At 41.2% G+C, this 27,225-nt stretch overlaps 1 protein-coding gene and 1 long non-coding RNA gene across 5 annotated transcripts in view; one reads left to right on the top strand and one right to left on the bottom strand.

Moving 5' to 3' along the window:
* LOC131913245 (uncharacterized) overlaps positions 1 to 27,225 on the bottom strand; it is a 139,202-nt gene that overhangs the window by 108,549 nt on the left and 3,428 nt on the right. For both annotated transcript variants that reach the window (XR_009379842.1, XR_009379843.1), the window contains exon 2: positions 23,658 to 23,813. This is a non-coding gene — a long non-coding RNA (uncharacterized LOC131913245). The remainder of the gene's footprint in view (positions 1 to 23,657; positions 23,814 to 27,225) is intronic.
* Positions 5,217 to 5,630, top strand: LOC131913240 (cornifin alpha). 3 transcript variants are annotated; one of them, XM_059265780.1, is made up of 2 exons: positions 5,217 to 5,396; positions 5,541 to 5,630. In XM_059265780.1, the coding sequence occupies exons 1-2, from the start codon at positions 5,217 to 5,219 to the stop codon at positions 5,628 to 5,630; spliced, it is 270 nt and encodes an 89-aa protein (XP_059121763.1). The 3 variants fall into 3 exon arrangements, with proteins under 3 accessions (XP_059121763.1, XP_059121762.1, XP_059121761.1); XM_059265779.1 differs by having other exon boundaries at positions 5,217 to 5,420; positions 5,550 to 5,630; XM_059265778.1 differs by having other exon boundaries at positions 5,217 to 5,630.

The following is a 27,225-nucleotide window of genomic DNA, read 5'->3' as shown; positions in this document are numbered from 1 at the left end:
CTGCCTTTCTCTTCCACCATCTTCAAGCAAGAAAAACTAGAGATTTTTACTCAGCTCTTCAGGGACGGGAAGAGAAAGGGAGAATTCGAGATTGGTCTGTCCCAGAGGAAACAGTAGAGGGGAGAGAAAAATCAGGAATCCCAGGTTCTGGCCAAACTGGCTAAGAAACAAACTGTGGCTGTGGATTCTGAAGTATGTCCCTCTCACACCTTGCTCTTCCCCTGCCCAAGGTTAGAGTTTGTGTAGAAACACCCTAGTGTTGAGTTCATATGCTTGCTCCCTCCTCTCCTGCTCCAGAATCACAGCCCTATCTTCTCCTGCCTGTCTAGGTCAAGTGCCAGGAGAATCCAACACTTGGAGGATCTGGTGTTTCTTTCTTCTGTTGCTTTATTTCAAAGGAAGACTCAAGAGTCACAGAAACTCTTTTTAGAAAAATCTTGACAGCCTGAACTGAGCAGTCTGCACTCTGGTTTTCTTTGTTCTTCCTGGCAATCAGGGAGCAGGCAAAGGTATACTCTTTAAGACTCCGTCCCTGTTTCTCAGTGTGAATGCCCATTAAGTGAGCAGATTCACGATGGGAACAGGAATTGCACATGATCTTCTTCAGACAATCAGGGACCCCCACCGCTCCCCAGTGGAGGTGAAGTGGAGGGAGTAACTGAACCTGAAACCTGGGGGAAGGCCTGACCACCATGTAGTCAATCTGCATTGCTTCATGAATGAGGGGTGGCCTAGAGGCAGAGTTCCTACACTACTCAGTGGCCAATCAAGCAGCTGGGATGAAAGGGACCAGCTTTCATCCTGGAGAGAACAGCAGCCCTCTGGGGCCAGTGGGAGATCCTGGGCAAGACTGGAAATCCGGAGTGCTGTTTTCATCTTTCACAGCTGGCCAGTTTCCTATCTCTTTGTGCAGCAGTTTATGAGGTTGTACTCAAGTTGGTCCTGGTGGTGGAGAAACTAAGAACACTGAGGGGGATAAAACTTCCTCAGCCGCTAAACAGAGTTCAGACATAAAAACAGAATGGCCAATGCGAGTTTCAAGAGCAAGTGCCAATGCCAGGAACTAGAACCTGCCTTGGGGTGAAGGCAGCACAGGATGAGGCGGGCAGAAGAGTCTGCCTGAGGACAGGTACCCTGTGAGAAAGGTACCCGGTGAGAAAGGCACCCAGTGAGCAAGGCTCCTTTGTATCCACGGAGGTCAGAGAAGTTTTCCAACTATGTGGTATCAGGCGATAGAGAAGATGGAAGTAGGCTCCTCTGGAGCTAGGAATTCTGCCTGAAGGTAGCAGCATATTTCTTTTTGGAGTCCCTGCTCTTGGGGCACCAGAGGACAGAACTTGGAGAGAAACAGATCTAAGCCAAACTAGAGCAGACTGAAGTGAAACAAGAGGCTTGGGCTTCAGGTGTGGTGGCGGCTCTGCCACCAGCCCACAGAAAGGTGGGTAACGACACTAGGTAACAATGGAGTAGAGGGAAGGCGAAGGCAGCAGAAACGTCACATGTGCTTTTCTGAGTCCCTGTAACCTCTCCTCAGATCGTCCTGAAAGATCCATCACAAAGGGGATGCTCTTTTGTAAGGGACTTCCTCGTCACTGTTGAAGAACACTTAGAGCTGGAGCAATGGCTCAAGGGTTAAGAGCACTTTTGCAGAGGACCTGGGTTTGGTTCCCAGCACCTACATGGTGGCTCACAACCCCACTCAAATTCCAAGGGATCTAACATGTTCTTCTGACCTCCGTGAGCATTAGGCACACACATGGAGCATATAACTGCATGCTGGCAAAACAGTCATACGTGTAAAATAAGATAAATAAAACTGAAAAAAAATTTAAGGAAGTCTTTAAACTCTCTTTAGAAAAAAATGTCCTTCCTACTTTCCTTCCTTCCTTCCTTCCTTCCTTCCTTCCTTCCTTCCTTCATCTGTTCATCCATCCATGCTTCAATTCTACAATTGCCAACTACTGAGCAGATAAGATACACCAGGCAGCATGTTTCCAAGAATGAGAGCCAGTGGCTATTGGGACAGAGTAGAAGGGTAATCTTGACTCAAGTTCACAAGAGGTGATCTAGCTGTGTAGCTAGCAAGTGCTCCAAAAACATGTAGGTGTGTGTTTGTGTGTGGGATGAAGAAGAGGCACCATCTACACACGAGTTTTAAGATAATTTAGATGTTCCGAAGGCCACACCCTTTAACAGATAGTGCATGGAATGTGGTTCTGAATCAATGACATCAGTCTCATGTTATGTTGATCATAAAAAACTGCTGGTGCTAGTGCTAAGGGAATGCTTCTTCATATGCCCTCAGAACACACAGGTCTCTTGACTGGGAGATCCCCAGAAAATGACCAACGTGAAGGAAACATACTGGGTGGCCTGTGTTTAGATGTGTCTCACCCACGCCACTATGCTATCTTAAAACCTCCTGCAGCGTAAAATCTACTGAATTGAAAATAGTCTTTTTGGGGGCTGGAGAGATGACTCAATGATTAGGAACACTTGCTGTTCTTGCAGAGGACCTGGGTTCAGTTCCCAGCACCCACGTGGTCACTCATAACCAACCCTAACTCAGGTTCCGTGGACTCTGCCACCTTTTTCTGATCTCCATGTTCCCTGTCTACATTTCATGCACATACATACATGTAGGCAAAACACTCATACAGATTAAATAAATAAACCTGGAACTGCCATTTTAGCATAATGGCCCTTTCCTTTCTCTCTCAGACTCAGACTGGCTGGAGGCTTCATGAACTGTAGTATTTTCCTACCTTCTGTGAACCAGTACCTCTGGAGGGCTTTTGAGGACCAGTTCCGTGCCTGTTCAAACTAATGTTGTTCTCTTGGTGGTCTGTGCTTCTTCCTCATTAACAAGTATTAACAGAGTGTCTTTTCCGTCAGTCATTTCTTTCCCAGGGGCTCTCCGCAGATGAAGCCACTTTGCGTGGTAAATGTGAAACCCCTCTGAGGGAGACACTACATCACTTTTCACCACTGGGATTGCTGGCGTAAGAGAGTCTCTGAGACTTTTGACTATCTTATTTCTCCCTGTTCTAATTGATGGCCCTCCTACCTTTGGCAGATCTAGAAATATCTATGGTTTATCCCCAGAGCCTTGCAAACATCTAGCAGCCTTATTCTTACTTCGTTGTTCCATCTTGGTAACAGCTGAGGGCTCCCCACAAGGCAGGCCTCTTTCTGGCTCCCCACAGAGCCATTCAAACCTCCATTGTTGGCCCTAAGATGAAGGGGATTATTACAAAAGGCTTCCAAGGGTTCAGGTATGGGGAAGAACTGGGCTAGGAAAGAGGAAGTAGCCACAGCCAGCTGACTGGGAGGAGTGGAGAGAAAGGTTACCCTGGAAAACTGATCCGGTTTAGCAGTCGAAAATTTCAGAAACAGTCTGTGGAGAGAGGGGGGAAGGTGTGGTGAGGAAGCAAAGCAGGTTTTCCCAGGTTAGGGACCAGCCAGAAAGGGGTGGGGCTGGGGGGGTGATAAGCAAATAATTTTTAATGTGTACAGTTCCATGGAGGTGGGAGAAGATGTAAGAAATATGCGTAAAGTTCTGAACCATCCACACAGTTTGCAGTGCCTGGAATCGATTACTTCTGTATTTCCGACACCCACCCTTCACTAAGAGACAGCAAACACCCGTGACCTTGCTCCTGCTTTCCTCCCGTCTTTACTTAGCTGACACGCACACAGTATTCTGCCACACAGAACACCAGGCTCGGCCATCTTAAAAAAGACACCAGGTGTCAGGACCACTTCAGACCTCCTCCAGGCCAGCTCATTAACCCTCTCCCAACACAAGCATGACACCTGGGCCTGAGGAGGAGGGTGACAGGGAACCCAGGTGACATCATTGTCAGACCGTCAGTGTCATTATATCAGCTGGGCGGATTTCCATCACAAAAGCTGAGTCAGAGGGGGTGAACTAGGGGAGGAGGGTGAGTCATGGGCGACTGGTAAGAAATGAAAACAAAGCAGCGGGGCCGAGTCTGTTTCCTGGAGATGTCCCTTCTTATAAAAGCCCAGCTGGCCAGTGCCTTCACACAGGATCACGCTAACAGAGAACCTGCCCTTCTCCGCGCATTAGGTAAGTCTCTGCTTATAACAGATTTGAAATTCTTCCCTATTTTTCACTATGGGAAACTGGACAAAGCCAATGTCTGTGACAGAGTTGATGTGGGGTGCTACTTAGAGTGAGAGAATACTAGAATTGCTTGCTTAAACTATAGCACAGTTTGGACAGCCGTGGAATCAGAGATCAGGGTGGGGGAAGGAAGGATCCACTCGGATGTTCACCAATGTTCACAGTAGGACACAGGCTAAGGCTTAGGGTCAGAGAGCTTTCAGAGTTACTGCAGCTCTCACCAGTAGGGACCTCAATATAGAAATTTAATTCATTAAATGGATCTGCCAAGCATTTTTTTTTTTTCAGGCCAATATAGAGTTTACCAAACTAGAAGTCTGGCAGAGAAGGTGAAACATGTGAAACTGAGATGCCATGCATAGACAGTGCTAGTGCAGGAAGTAATTGTGGGAAGGGGATGTACAGAAGATGCGTGGCTCAAAGACAGCCCCTTAGTGGTAGCATGAACCATGAACTATGAGGGAAGAGTATTTGGTAAGCAGAGATGGAAACGGAGAAATATAGGAAACCATGAGAGCATAGACTAGAAAAGGCAAAACTATACAGGGGCAGCCGATCTGCAAGTCCTGCTGTGCTTTAGTTCGCAAAGAGGTTGGTATGTTGCTGCCTTTGGGCAGCACCGCTTTCCAGATGTCCTGGTGTGTGGATTCACAATCTTCTCAGAAGCCAGCTTTTTCGAGGCATTTTATTGCTTTTTTTCTTTAATTATTAATGCTCTTGGTTAGCACAAAGGCATAGGATTTAGCATGAGATCGTCATATGCATGTGGCGTTCTACTTCCCTCTTTTCACCCCTGTCCTGGAACATCTTCAATTAGATATATAGTATGACCAGGGAGAATGAGAGTAAGGAAGGAACCCACTGAGATGGACCAGAGTAAACCACTCTTTGGCTCATTCTCTTGAAAAGGTCCAAGTCTTACTTTCAAGTGTAGAAGTCAGTGTAGAGAAGGGCTCTTTCCTCTAAAGATGCCTGAAATGAAATTTACTTGACATTGAAGTTACCTTCTCTTGCAATGAATCACTAAATCAGCTTTTCTGTTTCCAGGACCAAGTGCTATCCAAACATGAGTTCCCACCAGCAGAAGCAGCCCTGCACTGCCCCACCTCAGCTGCAACAGCATCAGGTGAAACAGCCTTGCCAACCACCACCCCAGGAACCTTGTGTCCCCAAAACCAAGGAACCCTGCAACCCCAATGTTCCTGAGCCCTGCAACCCCAAGGTTCCAGAGCCCTGCCAGCCTAAGGTGCCTGAGCCCTGCCAGCCTAAGGTGCCTGAGCCCTGCCAGCCTAAGGTGCCTGAGCCCTGCCAGCCTAAGGTGCCTGAGCCCTGCCAGCCTAAGGTGCCTGAGCCTTGCCAGCCTAAGGCTCCTGAGCCCTGCCACCCCAAGGCACCTGAGCCCTGCCACCCGGTTGTTCCTGAGCCGTGTCCATCAAATGTCACTCCAGAACCATGTCAGCAGAAGACAAAACAGAAGTGATGTCGTCCACAGCCATGCCTTGAAGACCTAATCACTGGATGCCAAGGCCACTTTCCATTCTGCTTATGAGTACCATTGCCCTGTGCTTCACATGCTGTGACCATAAGTCTTAATCCCTCCCTCTTTTCATCACCTAAAAAGATGTCTCTCACACTCATTCTCGAGGGTCCCTGGGCCTCTCAACAGGACCCAAAGTCTCACTGAGTGGTTAATCTTCCCATGGCTCAGGGTTCATCTTAAGGGGGATGGGGAGTGAGACAAGTGAATTCTCAATGTTCTTCTCCAATTAAATGCCTTTTAACTCCATACCTGGCTGTGTGTGTGTGTCAATGGCTTATTGAACTGTCATTATTTTCTCGGTGTGAAACAAGAACTAGAACAGCAAAAGCTGGTCAGGAGGTTGATAGCTAAAAGATACCCAATTTTTGTGACTGGGGGTGGGGGTAGGAGAGAGAGAGAGAGAGAGAGAGAGAGAGAGAGAGAGAGAGAGAGAGAGAGAGAGAGAGAGAGAGAGAGAAAGAATGTGTGTGTGTGTGTATGTGTGTGTGTGTAACTGTTATACATACAGGACACATTGGTACAAGAGTATTCAAGGCCACTCGGTGTCTATTACTTTGGGAAGCCACAGCTACCGCAGGGTTATCTTCTTTCACTGAATGGGTCACATCCAAGGGTTCATGGTGCCTGCTCCACCTCATCACCAACTCTGAAGTCTTTGCCCCCAAATTGTCCTTATTCTGTTGAGTTGATTCAAAGAAACAGGACATGTGTGTTTCAACCTGCTTATTTGTTCTTTATTTTTCTTCCCTCTCTGACATCCACAACACATACTGCCAAACGTGGAAACACATTCCAACCTCAAGAACATATCTACCAAATATACACAGGGGAAGAATCCTTCGCGCAGACATTGAGACACATTTCCACATGGTTAGATCTCCAAAATCATGCAACACACACTCTGACTGCATCACTTCAGTCAGGCCTCTTTGAGTTCCACTGTGTGCTCCTGGAGGATGGTGCCTGCCCTAAGAGCCTAAGGAAAGTGGTCCTCATGCCCTTCCAAGGCAAACATCCTCTCCCCTGTTCCCTGCCTTTCTCCATCTCCCACCCTCTTCACTCTCTTTCCCACATTTATACACATTATCCTTGTATGTTTTACTTCCCTAAATAAACTTAAGAGAAAATGCATCAAAAGAAAAGGGAGTGAAGGAAAAGTATAAACCAATTAGCGCAGATAAGAAAAAAACATAAAATTGAGTGTGAGCAGGTTAGTATAACACAAAATATTGAAGGAAGGGAGTGTTGAAGAGGATCTAGTTCACATTCCAGATACCTGGCATGGATGATGGTGGTTACTAAGGGTCACCAAGAAATCACATCTCTGAATTGCTGAACCCATATCTATAACTTTTGTCTATGGTTTACCCTACCGTCCCTCTTCCAGAGTTCCCTGATGATCAGAAGGTCTGGGGTCATGAAACTGACTACAGAAGGGAAGGGAATTTTCAGAGGGGCTGCAGTAATCCCTGGGATGTCTGTAACAGGAGCTGCGTAGTACATGTGTGGTATATATGTGCTCCACATTTGGAAAATGCTCAGGGATACTTGGGAAGCAAAAGACAAAAACTGATTGCCAAGGATTTGTAAGTTGGGCAGCTGGGAAACTGGCAGAGAGAATGACATCACTTGGATGCACAAGGTGTGCACACATGTGAGGTGACTTCCAATTATGACTTATTGCCATGACGGAAAAGGACATTAATGTTTCTAAGAACAGTCATCGTTAAAGAGGAAGGTTTTTATTTTTGTTTTGTACAGAGCTGTAATTATGTGTGTTGCATAGCATGGCGTTTTTTATGATCTTGATATTGTCTTTGAGTTATGATTTTGATATTATGACCTTGAGTTAGACACTAGCCAGAACACTAGCTTTCAGAGGTATAAGTCAAAGAAACTGAAAGTTGAGCAAAATCAATCAAATATTTCAAACTTTGGGAGGCTGAGGCAGAAGGATTACAAAGGATTATAAATTCATCTAGGATTATAAATTCATTCATACTGGCCTCAAATTAAGTGAAAAATATATATGGGGGTATAGTTTAGTGGTCTACCATGTGACTAACATGAAACACTACCCTGAAACACACACAAAAAATACACACATTGCACATCTTTTGCACTCTACTGGGAACCAATCATTCCTGTACATATGTCAGCATTACATTCAACATGAAAGGATGAAGCTGATGCAACATCCCTAACAGATAAGGCTTAGTTATTTTTATCTGAACGTGTGATCATACTATGATTAAGCAAGAATAATCATATGAAAAAAATTCTGTACGATATCAAGGTCATATAAAATACCATGGCATGTAACACACATAATCACATCTGTGTACAAAACAAAAATAAAAACCTGGCAGCAAATAAAGCAAGATATATACAGTGTCTGTTTGGCTGCTGAGTAAAAAGTGTTGACCATTCTATTTTTCAAATGTATCAATATTTTAAGCATTGCCCCATAAACTGAAATTGCATTTATATACGGCACTTCTTTAAATGGTCATTTTTATATTATAACAGCCTAAAATGTTGAAGAGTTAGGGGGGAAAATGTTTCTTTCTAAGCTCCAAAGCAGTTTTCAGAACATCAGCCCAAGGGTGAAAATAATATAGTCCATGGTCTTAAGTCTGTTGATTTGGGTGTGTGTGTGTGTGTGTGTGTGTGTGTGTGTGTGTGTATTAGTGTGGGCACTCATAGCCCAGGAGCATGCTTGGGTATGATAGATAATCAGTAACACTCTATCCAATTCACAAAGACTCTAATCTCATGCCCTGTCTTTGACACTATAATCGCAAGATTACAGGGCACTGGGCAGAGACAGAACTTCACCACAGCTCATGTCCTACAGTGAGAGGCTGTCATTTGCTGAGTCAACAGTAGAGGGCAGTTGCTGCCTTTTTATGAAGAACTGAAGGCATGCAGTAAGGTTAAACTACAGGTTCACTATGTATGTGGTTTGCTAACAGCACCTTATGCAGATACAGCTATGAGTGCTCAGTTTCTTCTTTTCATGACTGCATCTTGGATTCCTCATTTGTCTTGTTACTGCTCTTAGCAGGACCACAAGTCCCCATGTGACAAGCCTGACAAAAACAAAAAGCTGTTATAAAGGTACATTTGTGTCTCTCAATCTACCAGATCACTGAAACAATGCAGCCCAAAGATAGGGAATTTCTCCAGGAATCTCATTCTGAGAGAAAAGAAAGGCCCTAGCCAAAGGGGTGACTTGACTCCCCAGCAGGATATTTCTCACAGTTCTAACAACTTGACAGACCACTTTACAGGATGAAGATATAGCCCAGACAGTGAAGGTCAGGGAGTGGAGGGACCACACTTTGACCAGGACTCCATAGGTGGCATATCCTTGGCCAGCTGTTTAAACTTTAATCTCACTTAAGGACTTGGCAAATAGACTTGGGGGAGAGAGTGTGTTGGATGTCTTTGTCTCTCTTTCCAATGTGGCCATATTGAATAAGTCTTTTTCTATTTTCCACTATTAATTTAGGTCTTTCAAAAATATTTTTTAGGTTTATTCATTGTATTGCATTGTATGAGTGTTTGACTACATGCATGTATGTATACCGCTTGTGAGCCTGGTGCCCAAGAAGGCTGAAAGACTGTCAGATCTCCTGGAAATGGAGTTTCAGATGGTTTTGAGACACCATGTGAGTGCTGGGAACCAAAACCAGATCCTCTGCAAGCGTGATAAGTGCTGTTAACCACTGAGCCACCTCTGCAGCCCCAAGGTGGCTCTTTTAATCAGCAAATTGAGGATGTGTGGCTGAAGCTGGCTTTTGAAGACAAAAGACACATGTCTTTTATATCACCCATGTGTGTTGAAAAAAAAAGGGCACAATACCTGGTTTATACAAGAAACTTTTTTTCATAATATTTTTATTGATTACTTGGGAATTTCATATCATGAATCCTAAGCACACTCACTTCCTAGTCCTCCCAGGCCTATTCCCTAACCCTTGTGACATCTCCTCCCAAAAAAAAGAAGAAAAAGAAAATAAGTCCAATTTGTGTTGCCCATATACTCACTGGAGTGTCGTCCAACTCCCTGTGACAAGCCCCTTAAAGAAAACAGTTCTTCCCTACCTGCATCCCTACCAGAAGCCATCAGTTCTGCAGAGTTACACTTCAGCATCCTTATCACACTTTTTAAGAGTTCTCTTCCGTGGCTTTCTGTCTGGGCTGTTATTTTTTAAGGGGTGTGAGGTGGAAATAGGGGTTGTCACAGAAGCCTTCTATGTCACCCTATCTCAGCTGTGACTCTGCAATCATCAATACCATGGCAAAAGTAGCTTCCTTGCCCTTTACAGTCAGCGGGAGCACAGATCATGAACATACACAAGAAAGGAAAACTTCAATAATATCTATGTGGACCGATGAGGGTTGGAAGTGAGAAACTCCACCTTCCAATTGACATGAGCCCACCCTGCCTTTGACTCTACTCCCTAGGTGGCTTTCCCTTGTCCTCTGTTCTCTGTGCTGGTGTCTCAAGCTTCTTCTGTGACCATTAATTTCCACGCTAATGCTTCTAAATACTTGAGGGTCTTATGACAGGCCTTGGCAAAATGTGCTTCAATAAAAACCTGCAAGTCTTTTCTAAGGGTTCCTCACTCTGTTCCACACCTGCATCTTAGATTGAGGCTATGAACAAGGATACTCTCTACATATCATATTTGGGGGGGGGGGTTGAATTAGTTTATGTGTATGGGCGTTGTGTCTCCATGAATAGCTGGGTACAACCTGCATACCTGGTGCCTGAAAAGCCCAGAAGAGGTTGATGGATCCCTGGAACTGGAGTTATATATGATTGTGAGCCACTGTGAAGGGGCTGGAAATCAAACTCAGGTCCTATAGAAGACCAGCCACTGATCTTAACCATTAAGCCATTTATCCAGCCCTTGCTAGGCCAGGAAGAGTTCCATGATGACCTGAGAGTCTCATAGAGGCACATATGTGTAACACACATGTGTTACAGCACATATCATGGGAGTTGTGTCTCTCAAACTTCAGCATCTCAGTTTTGCATTGTATATTGTACTTGGACCTCACATTTACTTAGCAAATTTTTTTTTATCAGAACTGATAACTCACAAAAAAAAGTCAGACTGGCATTATGTAAAACTTACCATGAAATAATAGCATGGGTACCCAAATTATGAATTCTTTTAATATAGATCAATTCAACATTTATCAAATTGCCAAAGGAATGAGTTCTTTCATGAGCTGAGACTATAAGACCTGATTCTGCCAATGTGTCTTAGTTAGGGTTTCTATTGCTGCATTTTTATCAACTAAAAATATAAGAACTATTGCATGCTAACGCATCAATTTTTCTCTTCCCAAAAGACAATGACCCAAATCCACCTTTGTAACTGTCTTTCTAGGGTAGAAGCTCCTAAAAATAGAAACATCCGAAGACTGTACCATTTAGAGGCTTCGGAAGACATCCGTTGGTGTACTTTACTCTGGACTGCTGCTTCTGCGGTCTGGGTAGCTCAAAGTGGGCTTATGAAAGTTTGACATCTCCTGTCCATCATAGGTGCCAAGGCAACTGCAGCCTCAAGAGGAAAGGTAAGTCTGGGAATCCTCACCCTTACAGCTCACCTTTTACCAGCTCATCCCTCACCCCTTGCTCGCCACACTCTGGCCTCTGTACAGGTTGGGCATGCTTTCATCTTCAAGTTGAATTTAAAGTCTGTCCTTGTTTGATTCCAGATAGCTATATCACAACTCCATCATCTCTTTCTCTGCTGAAAGGCTGGCTTCACAGTGAGGTCAAGCTTGACAGTGCATATGACTTGCAACCCCCATTCTATTCTGATAGTCACATACCTTATCTTCCACAGCAGTCACATGACTGAGAGAAAATTCCCTACAGCTTGTCCTTCTGTCTGACTTATTATTTTCACATATGACTAATGGCTAGTGGCTAATGTTTGGTACAGATTCTTCAAATACAGTCCTTGTAGTCTCAAGTTTTTCAGGCTCACACCAGGTAAGTCCTATTACCTTTGATGGGCACTGATTTCTTCATTTTTCTCTTTAAAATTAGCTTACAGAGTTGTACGTTTCCTTATGGCATTTTCACATACAGTTTTAGCACACCCCTGCCTCTCCTATTTCTCTGCCTCTCCCCCATGATCTCCACTTAAACCTTCCTACTCGGTACCTCCCCTTCCACATCCATACCACTTATGTTCTATTGCTCTCCCTACCCTCTAACTCAAGACTCTTTTTTCTCATTTTCTTTTTAGTTTTCTGGCTTCTAAACATACCCACTCCCACATAAATGCACGCATATATAAAAGACAGACACTTGGACCCACGTATGAGACAGAACCTGTGAGGTTTAACTTTCTGAGTCTGGATTATCCCCCACTTAATACAGTGTCTTCCAGTCCCATTAATTTTTATGCAACTTTCATAATTTAATTTTCTTTATAGCTAAATAAAATTCCACTGTGTATGTGTACCACATTTTCATTATGCGTGTATCACTGATAGACATGCAAGCTGGTTCCATTTCCTTGCTGTTCAGAATAAATAAATCTAGAATGAACATAGCAGTGTAAGCATCTCTGTAGTAGAATATAGTCCTGTGGGTGTATGCCCAGGAGTGGAAGAGCTGGGTCATATGGCCTTTTTAGGTTTTTTGTTTTATTTTTTTATAAGAACCTTCATACTGATTTTCATATGGGATATACCAGTTTATTTACACTATCATCAACAGTGTATGAGGATCTTTCCCCCCAAGCATACTTGTCAGTATTTGCTCCCATTTTGTTTTCTCTGTAATAGCTATTCTGAATGGGGTAAGAATGCAATCTCGCCGGGCGGTGGTGGCGCGCACCTTTAATCCCAGCACTCGGGAGGCAGAGCCAGGCGGATCTCTGTGAGTTTGAGGCCAGCCTGGACTACCAAGTGAGTCCCAGGAAAGGCGCAAAGCTACACAGAGAAACCCTGTCTCGAAAAACCAAAAAAAAAAAAAAGAATGCAATCTCAAAGTAGTGGGTTTTTTCTTTTTAATGTAAATTTAAGAAAATTTGGTTTGTGAATGTTCTCTTGAGACCTTTTGCATATATGCTCATTGGGGAAACTAGTCTACAGTTTTCCTTTACTTCTTCTGTGTTTAGCTGGTTTGTGCATCAGGCTAATGCTGGCTTCATGAATGTGTTAGTACCCCTTCCTTTTCTATTTAACAGAAGAGAGAAGCCCTGGTGTTAGTTGTTCTTCAAAGATCTAATAGAATTGAGTGAATCCATCTGTACCTGGTTTTTCTTCATTGTTATAAGATTTTTAAAATTACTGCTTCGATCTCAGTTCTTATTACAGATTTCCTTAAATTATTTGACTCATATTTCTTTAATTTTGGTGGTCCTATGCATCTATAAATTCATCTATGTCTTTGAGGGTTTTTTTTTTTTCAATTTAGTGGAAACTATGTTTTAAGCTATATACTAATGACTTTCCTCTGTATCTGTTATCTGTTGTAATGACTTCCCTTTCAACCCCAGTTTTAATAATTGAAATCTTTACTTGCAACAACTTCTGTATGTCTGTGCGTGTGTGTGTGTGTGTGTGTGTGTGTGTGTGTGTGCTTGCCACATGTACATGTGCATGTGTGCAGGTGCCCAGGAGGACCAGAGGGATCTTTTGGAGCTGGAGTTACAGGAGGTTGTGAGCCACTCAACATAGGTGTTGGGAACCAAACTCAGATCCTCTGCAAAAGCAGTATGGGATTTTACCTGTGGAACAATCTTTCCAGCCCAAGAATACCTTTTTCCATCCTTTCGACCCAAGATAATGTCTATGTTTTTCATGAGGTGCATTACTTAGCAGCTTTTTTTTTTAATCAGTTCTATTTGTTTTTTTTTTTAATCTGACCAAAAAAATTAGACCATTGATATTCAGTTATTACGGAAAATAATGCATCAACTCCTGTCATTTTGTTGGTGGTACAGTATTTGGGGTTTTCTCATCCCTCTCTTGATTAACTATTATACAACTGTGATTTATTTTATTCTGTGGCTTCATGGGTGCTTTTCTTCCTCTTCAGTCTGAGGGATTGCTTCAATTTTCTACTGTAAATCTGGCTGGCTGGTCATGAATTCCTTTAGTCTGTTTTTAATCAAGGAAAGATTTCTATTTCTTCCGATGGTGACAGACATGCTCTATGCATGGTAGTCTGAGTTGACAGTTGTTGTCTTTTAGAACTTGAAATAGATCATTCCAAGTCCCCATGCCCTTTAAATTGTCTGATGAGAAAACTGCTAGTATCCTGATGGGCCTACCTTTGTATTCGACTTAGTCATTCTCTCTTGTTACTTTAATCTACTTCCTTTGTTCTGAATATTTAGTAGTTGAATTATAATATTATAAGGGAAGTTATTTTTGATGTTGTCTGTTTGGTGGTCTGTATGTCTCCTGTATCTGGACTGCCATCTTTTCATCACATTTTGGGTATTTTCTGCTATGGTTTTGCTGGAAATGTTTTCTATGCTTTCAGAAAAAAATTATTCTCCTTCTATTCCATGATTCTTAGATTTAATCATTTCATACTTTCCCAAACATCTTGAAAGTCCCTCCATCACTTCCTATTAAATTGTGTTTGACTTTGTTTAAATGTTCTAATTCTTCTACCTTATCTTTAATATTAGATATTATGTCTTTTCCTTGATCCATTAAATTTTTTTTAAAAAAAGAAGTTCCTTAATCCTTTCTATCGATGAAGCTTTCCACAGAGATTTTTATTTTACCTGTTGTGGTTTTCATTTCCAGTATTTCAGTTTGACTTTTCTGTACTTCTTGTTAACATATTTATTTATTTGTTTGTTTGTTTATTTATTTATTTATTTGTTTGTTTGTTATTTTGTATGTATGTATACATGTGTGGTATATGGGTGTGTGTGTGTATATAAGTTTTCTTTTTTTTTCTTTTTTTTTTTTTTTGGTTTTGCGAGACAGGGTTTCTCTGTGTAGCTTTGCGCCTTTCCTGGAACTCACTTGGTAGCCCATGCTGGCCTCGAACTCACAGAGATCCACCTGGCTCTGCCTCCCAAGTGCTGGGATTAAAGACGTGCGCCACCACCGCCCGGCTGTATATAAGTTTTCATGCACATATGTTCACATGTGTGTGGAGGCCAAAGATTAATGTTAAGCATCTAACTCTATCACTCCCCACTTCATTTTTTGAAAGGTCTCTCACTGAACTCAGAGCTCTGTTGGCTAGACAAGCTGACAAACGAGCGCTGGTCACCCTCCTATTCTCTTTACCAGTGCTTGCATTATACATGTGCAGCAGCATCACCAGCTTTCACATGAAGGTGGGGGATCTGAACTCAGGTCCTCATGTTTTTATGGCAGCCACTTCATCACTTCATTCTCATCCACTTTCTTCAGTATTTCCATCTCTTTATCTGATTATTTTTTAAATGTATTTAGATTTATTTTATTACTTACATGTGCATGTGCTTGCATGTGCAAATGTGTGTGTGTGTGTGTGTGTGTGTGTGTGTGTGTGTGTACATGCACAGGGTGCCCTCAGAAGCCAGAAAAGGGTGTGGGATTCCCTGAAAGTGGAGTTACAGGTGGTTATGAGCCACCTGACATGAGTTCTGGCAACTAAACAAGTTCTGGAAACCAAACTTGTGTCCACTAGAAGAACAGCAAATGTTCTTAATCACTGAGCCATGTCTCTAGCCATCAGATTCCCCTTTCACATCTTGTGTTAACTTTCTACTTTTATATCTTGCATGAACTGCCTATTTGTATTTCCTCATGATTTGTTCAGGAATTTATTTTCTTTCTGATTCTTTAAACATTTTGTGGTTGCTCCTTCGAGTTCTTTGTCTGGGATTTTATTTACTTCACCCACACTGGAGATCATTTCCAAGAATTAGCAATTTTGGAGGGGTTATAGTAACATAATATTTTTTTTCACTTGTGATTTTGCACTGGGACTTGTTCATCTGAAGTTAGGTAATGGGTTGTATTTTATTTTAGTAAAGTTTATTTACCCTTATTCTTTCAGCAGAACTATTCACACAGTTCAAGAGTAATTTAGTTGTTGTAATTTGATGTTGTTTTTCTTGAGTAGATGTTAGTTGGGACATTCTGAACAATATTTAATACTCTTCTATTTCTAAAATATTATCTTCATTAAGCATTATCAAAAGATAAATATGCATTCTTATACCTAAATTAAGCATAATCCTCATCCCTTGTGGCAAGCCATAGGAATATGAAATAGAAGTCCAGCTGTATATTATAAGCTATACCTTGACAAGACCAAGGGTCAGTCGAGTGGGAAGCCAATCAGCAAGGATTATTGGTGTTATACAGCTTAATATTCAGTTGTGTCTTGCTATGAATTCCTTGTGCTCATAATTCTCCTAAAGTGTGTATGTGTGTGTGAATCTCTGTTTCAAAGCACCTGGATAGTCACGTAGACAGAACCTTCTGCCTCTGAGCTCCAGGCCCCCTCTTTAGCATTTGTTTTGGGTATCTGCCATTTGCAAATACCCTCCTTGAGCTACTTCCTAAGATAGAGTCAACCCCAAACAAAGCCTTAAAAGACAAGCAAGGAACAGATAGCTACCAGGCCATCTTTTAGATGCCTGAAAACTCCCCGAACTAAGATAAAATATCCTTTCTGAGACTACATGTATCACAGGCCAAATGCCTACCAACCAGACGAACAAGCCTTGTTTTTTGTGCAAATCAAGGCCTCCCCCCTCTCTCTCACCACCCCAGAGAACCTCTTAGATCAAAAAGGGCTTTCCTCTTACCAGGCATTTCAAGCTGTGATGCAGATTGACTAGCTATCAGTACTCTTCCTTGCCCTGTCAGGAAACTGGCGGCAGAGGAAAAAAGTGACAGTTTTAACTTTTAGTGACCTACAGACTTTCCCTACCCTATCACCTGTAAGTTTATAGTTGAACACATTTATGATAGGCTCGTAATGCCTTCACCTAACCACAATAAGGATATATTTCTAACACATGAATTCCTTTTCTGATTTATTTCAACTACTAACTGACTCTACTCTTATCTCTCCCCCTTTGGGTTGCAAATAAAATAGCCAGGAAGCCTCTAGCAGGGACCCCTACAATCTTGTGCTGTATACAAAACATAAGGTATTACTGCTTGGGATAGGATAGAAGGGAGGGAAGGAAAAAGGAACCAAGGGAAGGAGAGATTTGAGAGTTGAACTGGTGACTAAATGATGGTGGCAGATGAATAAAGGAATTATATGAAAGAGCTCCAATCAACTGGATTCATTCCTGTGCAGATGGTAGTGTCTCTCCTGGGCCCCTGGAATTGTATAAATTTAAGGCTGAACCCTTAAGTATTATACAAAATCCCCTCATCAATGAAACTTGTCTTTGCAACTGATGAAGACTAATACAGAAAAAATCATAACCAAAATACAGGGTTGTGGAGCCCAGTCCCAGTGGATATATGTAGGAAACTTTCTTATTGGACTATCTTTGGACCACAGTCTGAAAATAATGGCCCAGAGACTTATTAATTATGAAAGCTTGGCCTTAGCTTAGGCTTTATAAGCCAGCTCTTATAATTTAATTAACTTGTTTCTATTAATCTACATTCTATCACGTGCCTCGGTTACCTTTTCTTAGTACAGCACATCTGACTTGCTCTGAGTCTGCTGGTGAAATCCTGCATGCCTGGATTTATTCCTCTTACATCCTCTTTCAATGCCTGGAAGTCCTGCTTATTCTCTTCCTGCCTAGCTATTAGCCATTTAGCTCTTTATTAAACCAATCAGAAGGCACCTTAGGCAGAGACACATCTTTACGGTGTAAACAAATATTCCACATCAGATATATCTAGAGAACATATCCTGCACATAAGGTTCAGGTGACATTGTAGAAAAGGAGGCAGAAAGATTCTAAGAGCCAGAGGCACAGGGAGTCTCCTAGGAATGCCAGAAGCTACACCCATAAAGTCTCACTAACATGACTGCCTAAACATGAGCAGAATGAGGACAACAGTAAAGGACATGCCAAAGTGGATGGAAAAACGCCATAAGTCCTCAATCCTACACAAAGAAATACAGGCAATTAAGGTGTGCTAAGAGTGAGAGAAATAGTCTTACCCAGGCAAGAGCCTACCGGTTGGTTATCCAGTATAAATGGTCAGCCCTGAAAATGTACACACAAGTAAAACTATACAGACTGAGTAGGTTGCATTTAGAATTATATGTGTATGCACATACATATACGCATGAAACAACAGTTGAATAAAGAGGTCATGAATTTGAAAGAGAGCAAGGAGGGGTATGTGGGAAGACTTTGAGAAAGGAGGGAAGGAAGAAATTAAGTAATTATATTATAATCTCAACAAAAAAGAAGTAATGATAGGAAGGTAACCCCACAATGAAAAGTATTGTTGCAATCAAATAAAAAGTTAATCTCTCCATAAGCACCAATTGTTTTAGGGTAAAGCATCTTCTAGTGGTCTATTACTAACAGTTACTGTGAGTATATGTAGAAAGTGAAAAAACTGAGGGTAAAACTAGTGACCTGTATTGAGTTTATAGAGAAAAATGGAGGAAGAAATACATAGAGAAGACAAAGGAAATGAAGTAAGACAGTCTTATTTGAAAGTTGACTGCAAAGGATGGGTTAACAATATTCCTTCAAATGATATGTTATATTCTGAACTCTCAGAGGTAGATATCTCACAAGCTGTCTAGCCTATATTCTTCAGGAGAGAAAAGTGGAAAGAAAAATATTGAGATACATTGCTTATTCAGAGTATAAGAGTATTCTATCCTGTCGCTTTGCTGGATTCTGTATTGAGAAGGACAGTGCTGCTCTAGATTCATCGTGTGGTCCATGTCACTTTGTCTGAGCCTTCAGAAAATACAGTTTACTGAGAGTCTTAAGTTGCCCCATTACTAACTCAATGGGGTCTACTTCTTCAGCTCCAGAGGCTGCCTGTGGAGTCCCATGCGGGTCACCTGGTCTGCTCTTAGTCTACACCTGAAGCCTCACACCACCAACCCTGTGTACGCTCCATGCCTCTGGTTCTTCTACCTCACACCACTGGGTCCCATGTTGCTGGGCCCTACTCCATAGCTGTGTCCCACTCCCAACTTCTACTCTTCTGCTCCAGTGCATCATTTTACACTATGGGCTTTTGGAAATGGCTTCTGCTTCTATCCTTGCCAATGGGCAGCATGACTGCAGCTATGTTTAACTTCTCCAGGTTGTAAGGTCATTTTGTGGGGTTAGAATAGGTCCACACAAACTCATGACCATGGCTTTTTTTCTGCATTTTCTACCTTTCAAGCAGAGTATATCTTCATTTTACTCAAATGTCAATGTCATTGCCCTCTGCTCTCACTGGAATCTCTGGCCTCCCTCTTGCTGCTGCTGTCTCCCTCACACCTGGGCATTGATGCTCATCCTTAGCAACATCTTTTTGTCTCTGCATCTCAGATGGAGTGTGTATTTCATAAGATGCTATAACACAGATTCTCATGATCAACGCTTAGTCTTATGAGCAAGCCAGTCTCTCTGGGAACAAAAGCATAGAAAGAAAGAATATGAGACAAAGGTGAATTTAACTAAGCATCCCAAATTGAGGATTTAAAAAGAATGTTACTAAGCAGTCAGCCTCCACAGACAGCCAGAACTTGAGTCTCAGGATTTTCTGAGAGAGCAGAAAAGTTATGTTTCAGATATATTATCTCTTGAGATGAAGAGAGGAGCATTGTTTATAATCCCATGCCCTCCGTAAACTAAGTGAGACCACTGGATCATCAAAAATGTTTTCACATCAAAATGTGTTATAGATTTTCACAAACAGATAATGCCATGATATCAGAGAACCTGAGTCAGGAAAAGAAGAAGTCCTGAGAAATGTGTAGAGATGGTCTCTACATCAATGATAGGGGTGAGAGCAGGATCCAAGGGATTTAGAGTGTGATGAAAAGGTCCCAAAAACATGTCTCAAGAAAGTCCCAGGACAATGAAGTTGGGAGAAAAATATTTCCCCATCTTCTGAGAAGAGAACCAATAGGAAAAACTAAGATAGCTGAGGATGTGGGATGTACCATCAAAATCTGTAAGAATTATCTTCTCTGCAACTGAGGCCAGATCCCTGGGCATAAGCAACACTGCCAATGAAGAAACAGAGTTTCTCAGAACAGTAAAAACTGCCTCAGACACTCACTGTGCTAACCGAACAAACATGATCAACAGGATTGGGGTAAAATTAACTCAAACTGTTTATGGCAAAAAAGGCTTTGGCTGGGGAAACGAAGCATCACTCAGAGAACAGAGTAAGGAAGCTATCTCAGGGAAAGAAATGTAAAAAGGAACTTCTTCTAGAACAAAGATCTATAATCTAAGGGGGATGTGGAAAAGACATACTTCCAAAATGAGTATCAGGTCATCAGAGCCACTGAGGGAGCCAATACCATTCACAAATGGGTTGGTGGAGGACAGATGAGCATAAAGCAGAATCTCTAGTGGAGCAGAGATCTGGCCAGAGCTCCCATGACTGTGTTCCTGAAAGGTGTTTGACGAGAAAGGAACCGTGACCCAATTCTAAAGCAGAGCTAATGTGGTACCAGAAACTTAGGTGTGGTGTGGCCATGCCATTACCCCAGAGGGAAACAACTAGTCAAATGCTAGCTGAGAGAGAAGTACATGCCGAGGGAAGGCAGTGGAAGCATGTGCTCCTGATGAACCTTCACCTTCTTCCTAGCTCATACCATAAGGTGTATCACAGAATGACTCATTCCCAAATGTAGCCCTATGGCTCTCATTGATTTGGCATCCTCCCTCTCTCCTCATCCTTGTGGTGGTATTGTGTTCCCCCAGCTTCACCCCAATATTTGGCTCTGGGTTTGTTTTATTAATAAGACTCTCTAAGATTCCTGCTACACATCCTCTTCCTACTCCTTACTCTTCCTCTCTCCCACTCCCTTCTTCCCTCCTCCCTTCACTATTTCCCAATATCTTGCATTCCCCACTTCCACAGATCTACAAACCAATTCAGATAAAATTGCCCACTGGTTAAGAGGGACATTTTACCTTCAGCTAGTTCCCCAGGCCCAGATCCTCTGAGCAGGAGGAACCTAAATGATACACTCATTCCACATTTTCTGTGTCCTCTGGAAGAACCAGACCCCTCCCCCATTTCACACCAATCTTTAAGAGGCCCAGTTGGATTAATCTGAGCTAAAGATTAGGGACCTGGCCAAGAAGCATGACTTTCTGGTCCCAGAAACCAACGAACTTCCTTCTGTTTTAATCTATTGCCCCCCAAGAAGTCCATTGTCAGTAGTAGACACATCACAAGGAGTTGACACAGAATACACCCAGGTGACATCACAGTCAGAGAGTAAGTACGCAAAATAGAAAGAAAGAAAGAAAGAAAGAAAGAAAGAAAGAAAGAAAGAAAGAAAGAAAGAAAGAAAAAGTTAAGCCAGAGAGTTTCATTGTAAAAGTAGGAGCTGTCAAAATGAAAATCTCACTTTCTTAGAAATGATTTTCTATGTAAAATGTTAGGGGGCCATAAGTCAGCCTATACCATAGTTCCTAGTCATGCTCTACCAATATCCCTGACCCAGGTTATACCATGGTTCCTGGGCCATGCTCTACTGATATCCATGAACCTGACTACATGGATGTCTCAGAGCCCATCTACACCAAGATTCCTGAGCCAGGCTATACTGTGGTTACTGAGCCAGGCTGTACCATACTCCATGGTCCATGTTCTATCAATACCCTTGAGCTAAACTGTACCATAGTCCCTGGACCATGCTCTGCCAATGTCCCTGAGCCAGGATATGTTGATGTCCATGATAAGATATACACCAGGCTTCCTGAAGTATCACTTGCAACAGACAATCCAGGTCCACTGCAGTGGACGACCGAGCAAACATAATGTAGTCTAAATCCAGACTCCCAGCAAGCCAGCCACCAGCTGCTGAATACTCTCTTCCTGTCTGCTTCTGTGTCTCTTTTGTATGGAGACCATGTACCCAACTATTGTGACACTGAACCATACTATTGATTTGTATCCTAAAATATGTCTTATAACACCCTTCCCTACAACCTCTGAATTAGGCAGAAGGTCTTGGTCCTTGGGCAATCTTCAATTCCTCAGAGTTCATGTGAAGAGTGATTCTCTAAAGGAAGAAATGTATGTTTCCTATTTTGTCCATTAAATTACTTTTAACTCCACTCTTATCTCTAGGTGACATTTGCTGAATCTTACCCATTTCTTTGCCTCCCTTTGTGACTGATTAGGGTTGATATAGATGTCATCACACTAGTAACCATGAGCTTCCATGGATGCACATCGAGAGGAGGTTCCCTGGATAGCAGAAAGGTTATTGTACAATGGAATCCAGAGCCTGTCACCTTGACAGGCATGGTTAAAACACAACTCTCCTATTGTTCTGTTCCATCATTTCTGCTCCAAGTCACTAGTATTCCAGTATCTTGCCTACAAGTTCTTGTGTACGTAAAAACAAATGAAATGCAGTTTCATAGTCATTATAGTCTGTTTTTCTTCCTTCAATTTACCTTTCAGATACTCCAAAACATATAGACTCACACACTTTCACAAAGAGATATATTGTTAATGTGCTGGTTGGTTTTTGTTAACTTGATGCAAATGTAGACATGTCTAGGATGAAGGAATCTTAGTTGAGAAAATGTCTACACAAGACTGGCCTATAGCCAAACCCTGCGAGACATTTTCTTGATTAATGGTGGGTGTGAAATGGCCTAGCTCACTGTGGGAGGTGTTGCCCCTAGGCAGGTGGTCCTGAATTGTGTAAGAAAACAGGCTGAGCAAGCTAGGAAGAACAGCCAGAAATCAGCATTCCTCCACAGTCTTCTGCTTTAGTTCCTACCTTGAGTTCCTGACTTGACTTCCTCAGGAATGGAGTGTGACCTTAGAGTTGTAAGTTGAAATAAACCCAGAACATAAATGTCTGAAGCCCAGAAAATAAGTGTCTGTGTTATGCTCAGTCACAAATGGGACAGCTATGTCACACCATCAAGGCTCAGGGAAATCATGAGGATGGGGAAGAAATATTGTATGAAGACCTGATTGAAACACTATCAGGACAACTTCACCCATGAACTCACATCAATTATACAGTCCCTGCCAAGACTTGCAGGAGATCAATCCAGTAAACACTCCAGCATGGAAGGGAAGAGGGCTCAGAAACACCACCCCTAGTTGAAGACCTATGGACAATTGATGGTTTTTGAGGAGGCAGATTAAGTTTTATTTAAGGGTATGGCCTTTGGTAGGTGAACTAAGATCCAGTGGATGTACCTACCCCATGAGTGTATGAGCTGTACAAATTAGACTTAGTAGATTATAAAAGAAGATAAATAGATGATAGATGATAGATAGATAGATAGATAGATAGATAGATAGATAGATAGATAGATGGAAAGATGGAAAGAAAGAAGATAGAACATGAAGTTGGGGAAGGGTGTAGAATGCTTCTGGAATAGCAGACAGGAGTTGGAGGAATGGGAAACACAGTGAGTATGATAAAAATGCATTGTATACATGTCTGAATTGTCAAAGATTAATAAAAATATTATTAAAAGACAAAATTAAATAATAAAATGGGGGTAATTTTCAGCAGTGATTATAAGAGTGAGGATATTTGATCCACCCCAGGCTGATAATCAACTTTGAATTTAGTGAACAGTAAGTCATTAAGCTGTAAAATATCAGGGGTGAGAGTTAAAGATAACCTCTAGACAAATCCCCCTTTTTGATGTTTAGAGTCACCCATATTCATAATATTATAGCTGTGCACTTTAAATACTATTTCCCCACACTGGACCAGACTACTTAACTATGATAAATCCTGGCATCATCTTGGGGCTGTGGACTCTTTCATCACTGAAATAAGCAATGATACGGACCTACCTCAACATGTACCTCCCTACAGAACAGATGATGTCATTCTCTTTGCCAGTATGGCAATGACCCATCACTTTGTTGGACAATCTCTTCAGACAGCTCTCATGCAGGTCTGTTATTGCCAATGGAATCTGGGTTGGTTACATGTCATACAGGAACCACCTGCCAAAAATGAATGTTACACACTTAATTAAAAGATTGTCATGAAAGAATTTTTAATCACACAGACAATGTTTAGATCATATAAAAATGCAGGCTTTAAGAAAGATGTATGAAAAACACCAACATGTAAACAATGTGTGCATACATATGGCTTATACAAAAAATTCTGACACCAAACAAAGCAAGATGAAAGTTGTCTCTGATAATATTTACTTTATTTTTAATAGCTTCGTGCTTCCCCCATTATATAAATTTACTTAATTTTAGTATTAAAAATTCAGAGGCCAGCAAAGATGATGTTGCTAGACTGGAAGAAACATACCTCCTATCAATCCAGAATGTTCTTAGGTTCTGCAAAGATCCAGATGAACACACAGTCCAGTAGTATAGCCTATGCTTCCCTACTAAGAATGCTCACAGTTCCCACTCCCAATTCCCAGTCTTCTGTTAAAGGACTTCAGATATTCCAACAAACCCTTACAGCTGGCAGCCCAAGGCCTTTTAGTTTGGACAGTTGATTTTTCTGATTTAGTACTTAACTTTATCTCTTGTTTTTTGGTTTAGATTATGATATATCTTTCTCTAAATGTTCTGACTACAATTTCTACTGGTATATTAAACAGGAATGACAAAATCAGGCATTGTGTCTCATCTCAAAGGAAACGTTTTCAAACTTTCACTATTCACTCCTGAGTAGCATGCTAGCTCTGGCATTTCATATAAGACTCTGGATTCTTAAAATACTTTTATTTATTTATTTATTTATTTATTTATTTTTGGTTTTTTGAGACAGGGTTTCTCTGTGTAGCTTTGTGCGTTTTCCTGGATCTCGCTCTGTAAACCAGGCTGGCCTCGAACTCACAAAGATCCACCTGCCTCTGCCTCCCGAGTGCTGGGATTAAAGGCGTGCGCCACCACCGCCCGGCTTAAAATACTTTTATTATCATACATTAATGTTGATATAATTTTCTTCTAGTCCTAATTTGTTGAGTGTTTTATCAAGAAAAAGTGTTGGGTTTTTTTTTTCAATTTGTTTGTGTGCAAAGGAAATTTATTTGGGTTTTGTTCTGTGTTAATATATGTAGTGTATTCCATTAATCAATTTTCATCCCTACATTCTAGAAACAAATCCTACTTGGTCATGGCTTATAGTCCTTAGAATATGTTATCAAATCATGTTTACTGATATTTTGCTGAGGATATTTATATTAATGTTCATTAGTATGTCTGTAGTTTTCTAGTCTTTATCTGGTATCCACATATACCTGCACACATGAAAACATATCTATATAGACACACCACACATACATACATACATACAAAAAACTAATTTGTGGTCTAAAATACGTTCTGTTCTAGGAAACATTCACATACGCTTAAGAACAATAAATATTCTGTCATCATATAAATTTGCTCTGTATGTGTCTGTTAAATCAACTTAATTGTTTTGTTCATGTCCTCTGTATCCTTATCTTACTTTTTAATTTTATCCATAGTGAGAGTTAGATATGATATTATACCAACCTATTATTAGATACTAGTCTATTTCTTTCTTTAGTTCTGTCCATTTTTCCTTATGTCCATGGTGGTCCAACATCAGGCATATAATATTCTTGTCATCGTATCATATTGTTACTGTGTTTGATCTTTTTGTTAATATGTACTATCCCACTTTGTCCTTATTTTGTTTGATAAGTCTGTGTTTAAAATCTATTTGTATGAACCACACAAAAGTCTTCGTTAATGTTTTCCATTCTTTTCAACCTGTTTGAATCTTTGGATCTAAAGTGGATCTTCTCTGGACACAGAGAGTTACATCACGTTTCTCTATTTACACTCTGTTAGTTGAAAAAGTCAGTCTGTTCACTATCAGAGAAATTACAGATTTAGGGGAGAACCAACTTCTGTCGTCTCACTTTTTCTTTTGTATGTGGATTTGCTATTTGTAGTTTATTTTCTGCATTCATGTCTTGTTAATTGACTTCTTACTTAGATCATCATATTTTCCTCACCTCCTTTTGTGTATATTCTACTGCTGTAAGTATTTCCTTTGTAGTTGACATGGGGTCTACATACAACATCATGAAACTATACTCTAGACTCATGCCATCTTAACTTCAGTAACCTACAAAAACTATTTATTTACAATTTCATCCCATTCCTTTCCCATTATGTCTTTAATTGTGTGCACAAATCACAGACAAGGAAAACAAAAAACAAAAGGGGGAGTTACAAATGATTCTTAAAGTAGTACTCGCTTTACTAATTGTCTATACACTTATTTTGGGGAGATCTCAGAGGCATACAAGAGCCCTGTCTCTTCAAAATGTACAGTTACATTGGTAAACTATGCTTGATAAACTAGTTTGCAGTTCTGGAGTCTGTCTACATCTGCTGCTTCTACGCTAAAGGCTTAAACACTAAGTTTTGATTATTTTTAGTCTATTTCTGCTCTTACTACAACAACAACCATCCATCCATGACATCCAGTGTCATGATAGGCAGCTTTGATTTTTGAGCAACTTTAAGGCAGTCTGCAGGATCCATGGTGGATCCTGAACGCTGGAGATCACTGGTGGCTGTTTCTATCCATGGTAGCATAAACAAAGATGTGGCAACATTGTTGTATATTAAAAGTCACATGCAATCTGGCTGAAGTGGCTATCAAGAAATTTAAAAGGCTCTCCTCCATAATTCCTCTTCGAATTTTTTTCTTTCTCCCTCATTGAGAATCAAACATCACAGACTTGGCCAAGCTAATGCAGTCACTTAATAGGGGATAATTAGGAATTATCATGTATATTCTTGGTAGTTTGCATGAGATATGTCCCCCATAGGTTCACATATTTGAATATTATTCTCAAATTCATGGTATTGTTTGAGGTGGTTATGGAGTTTTTAGAATATGGCACTTATCAGGTTTCAGACGGAGACGTTATTCACAACTGGGCTAGAGGTCATACTTCTAATATTTTTGGCAAATATTCTGGCTGCCTCTGCCTGAGTCCTAAGTACTTACCTGAGGCTGAATTAAAAATTAATAGAATGACTTCTTTGTTGGAAGAAATTTTAAGACAGCATAACATTGAGCCTGTGGAATGGTTATTGATAACTCTTACAAGGATCTGCAGTGGAAAAATATTAGTGGGACAGGAAAAAAATATACAGTTTTGTGAGGAAAAGAGGACTAGGAAGCAAATGTTACAGCCAAGGCTTGTGCTTAAAGAGGCTGCAACTCATAAGGAAATTACTGGCATTAAGGAATGGCCTGCTCTTCTCTTGAACAGTGGAGAAGGTGAGCTCAGGACAAAAGTCCACCAAAATAAGCTTCCAACTTACAATGTTTTCATGTTCAAGATCATGTCATTGTGAATAAATTTTTTAACTTTTAGTTTTTTATTTATTTCTCTTT

Source organism: Peromyscus eremicus, chromosome 6 (assembly GCF_949786415.1).
Source record: "Peromyscus eremicus chromosome 6, PerEre_H2_v1, whole genome shotgun sequence".
In the NCBI taxonomy this organism is placed as follows: domain Eukaryota; kingdom Metazoa; phylum Chordata; class Mammalia; order Rodentia; family Cricetidae; genus Peromyscus; species Peromyscus eremicus.
The sequence above is the reverse complement of the archived record's forward strand: the minus strand, read 5'-3'. Positions and strand labels throughout refer to the sequence as shown.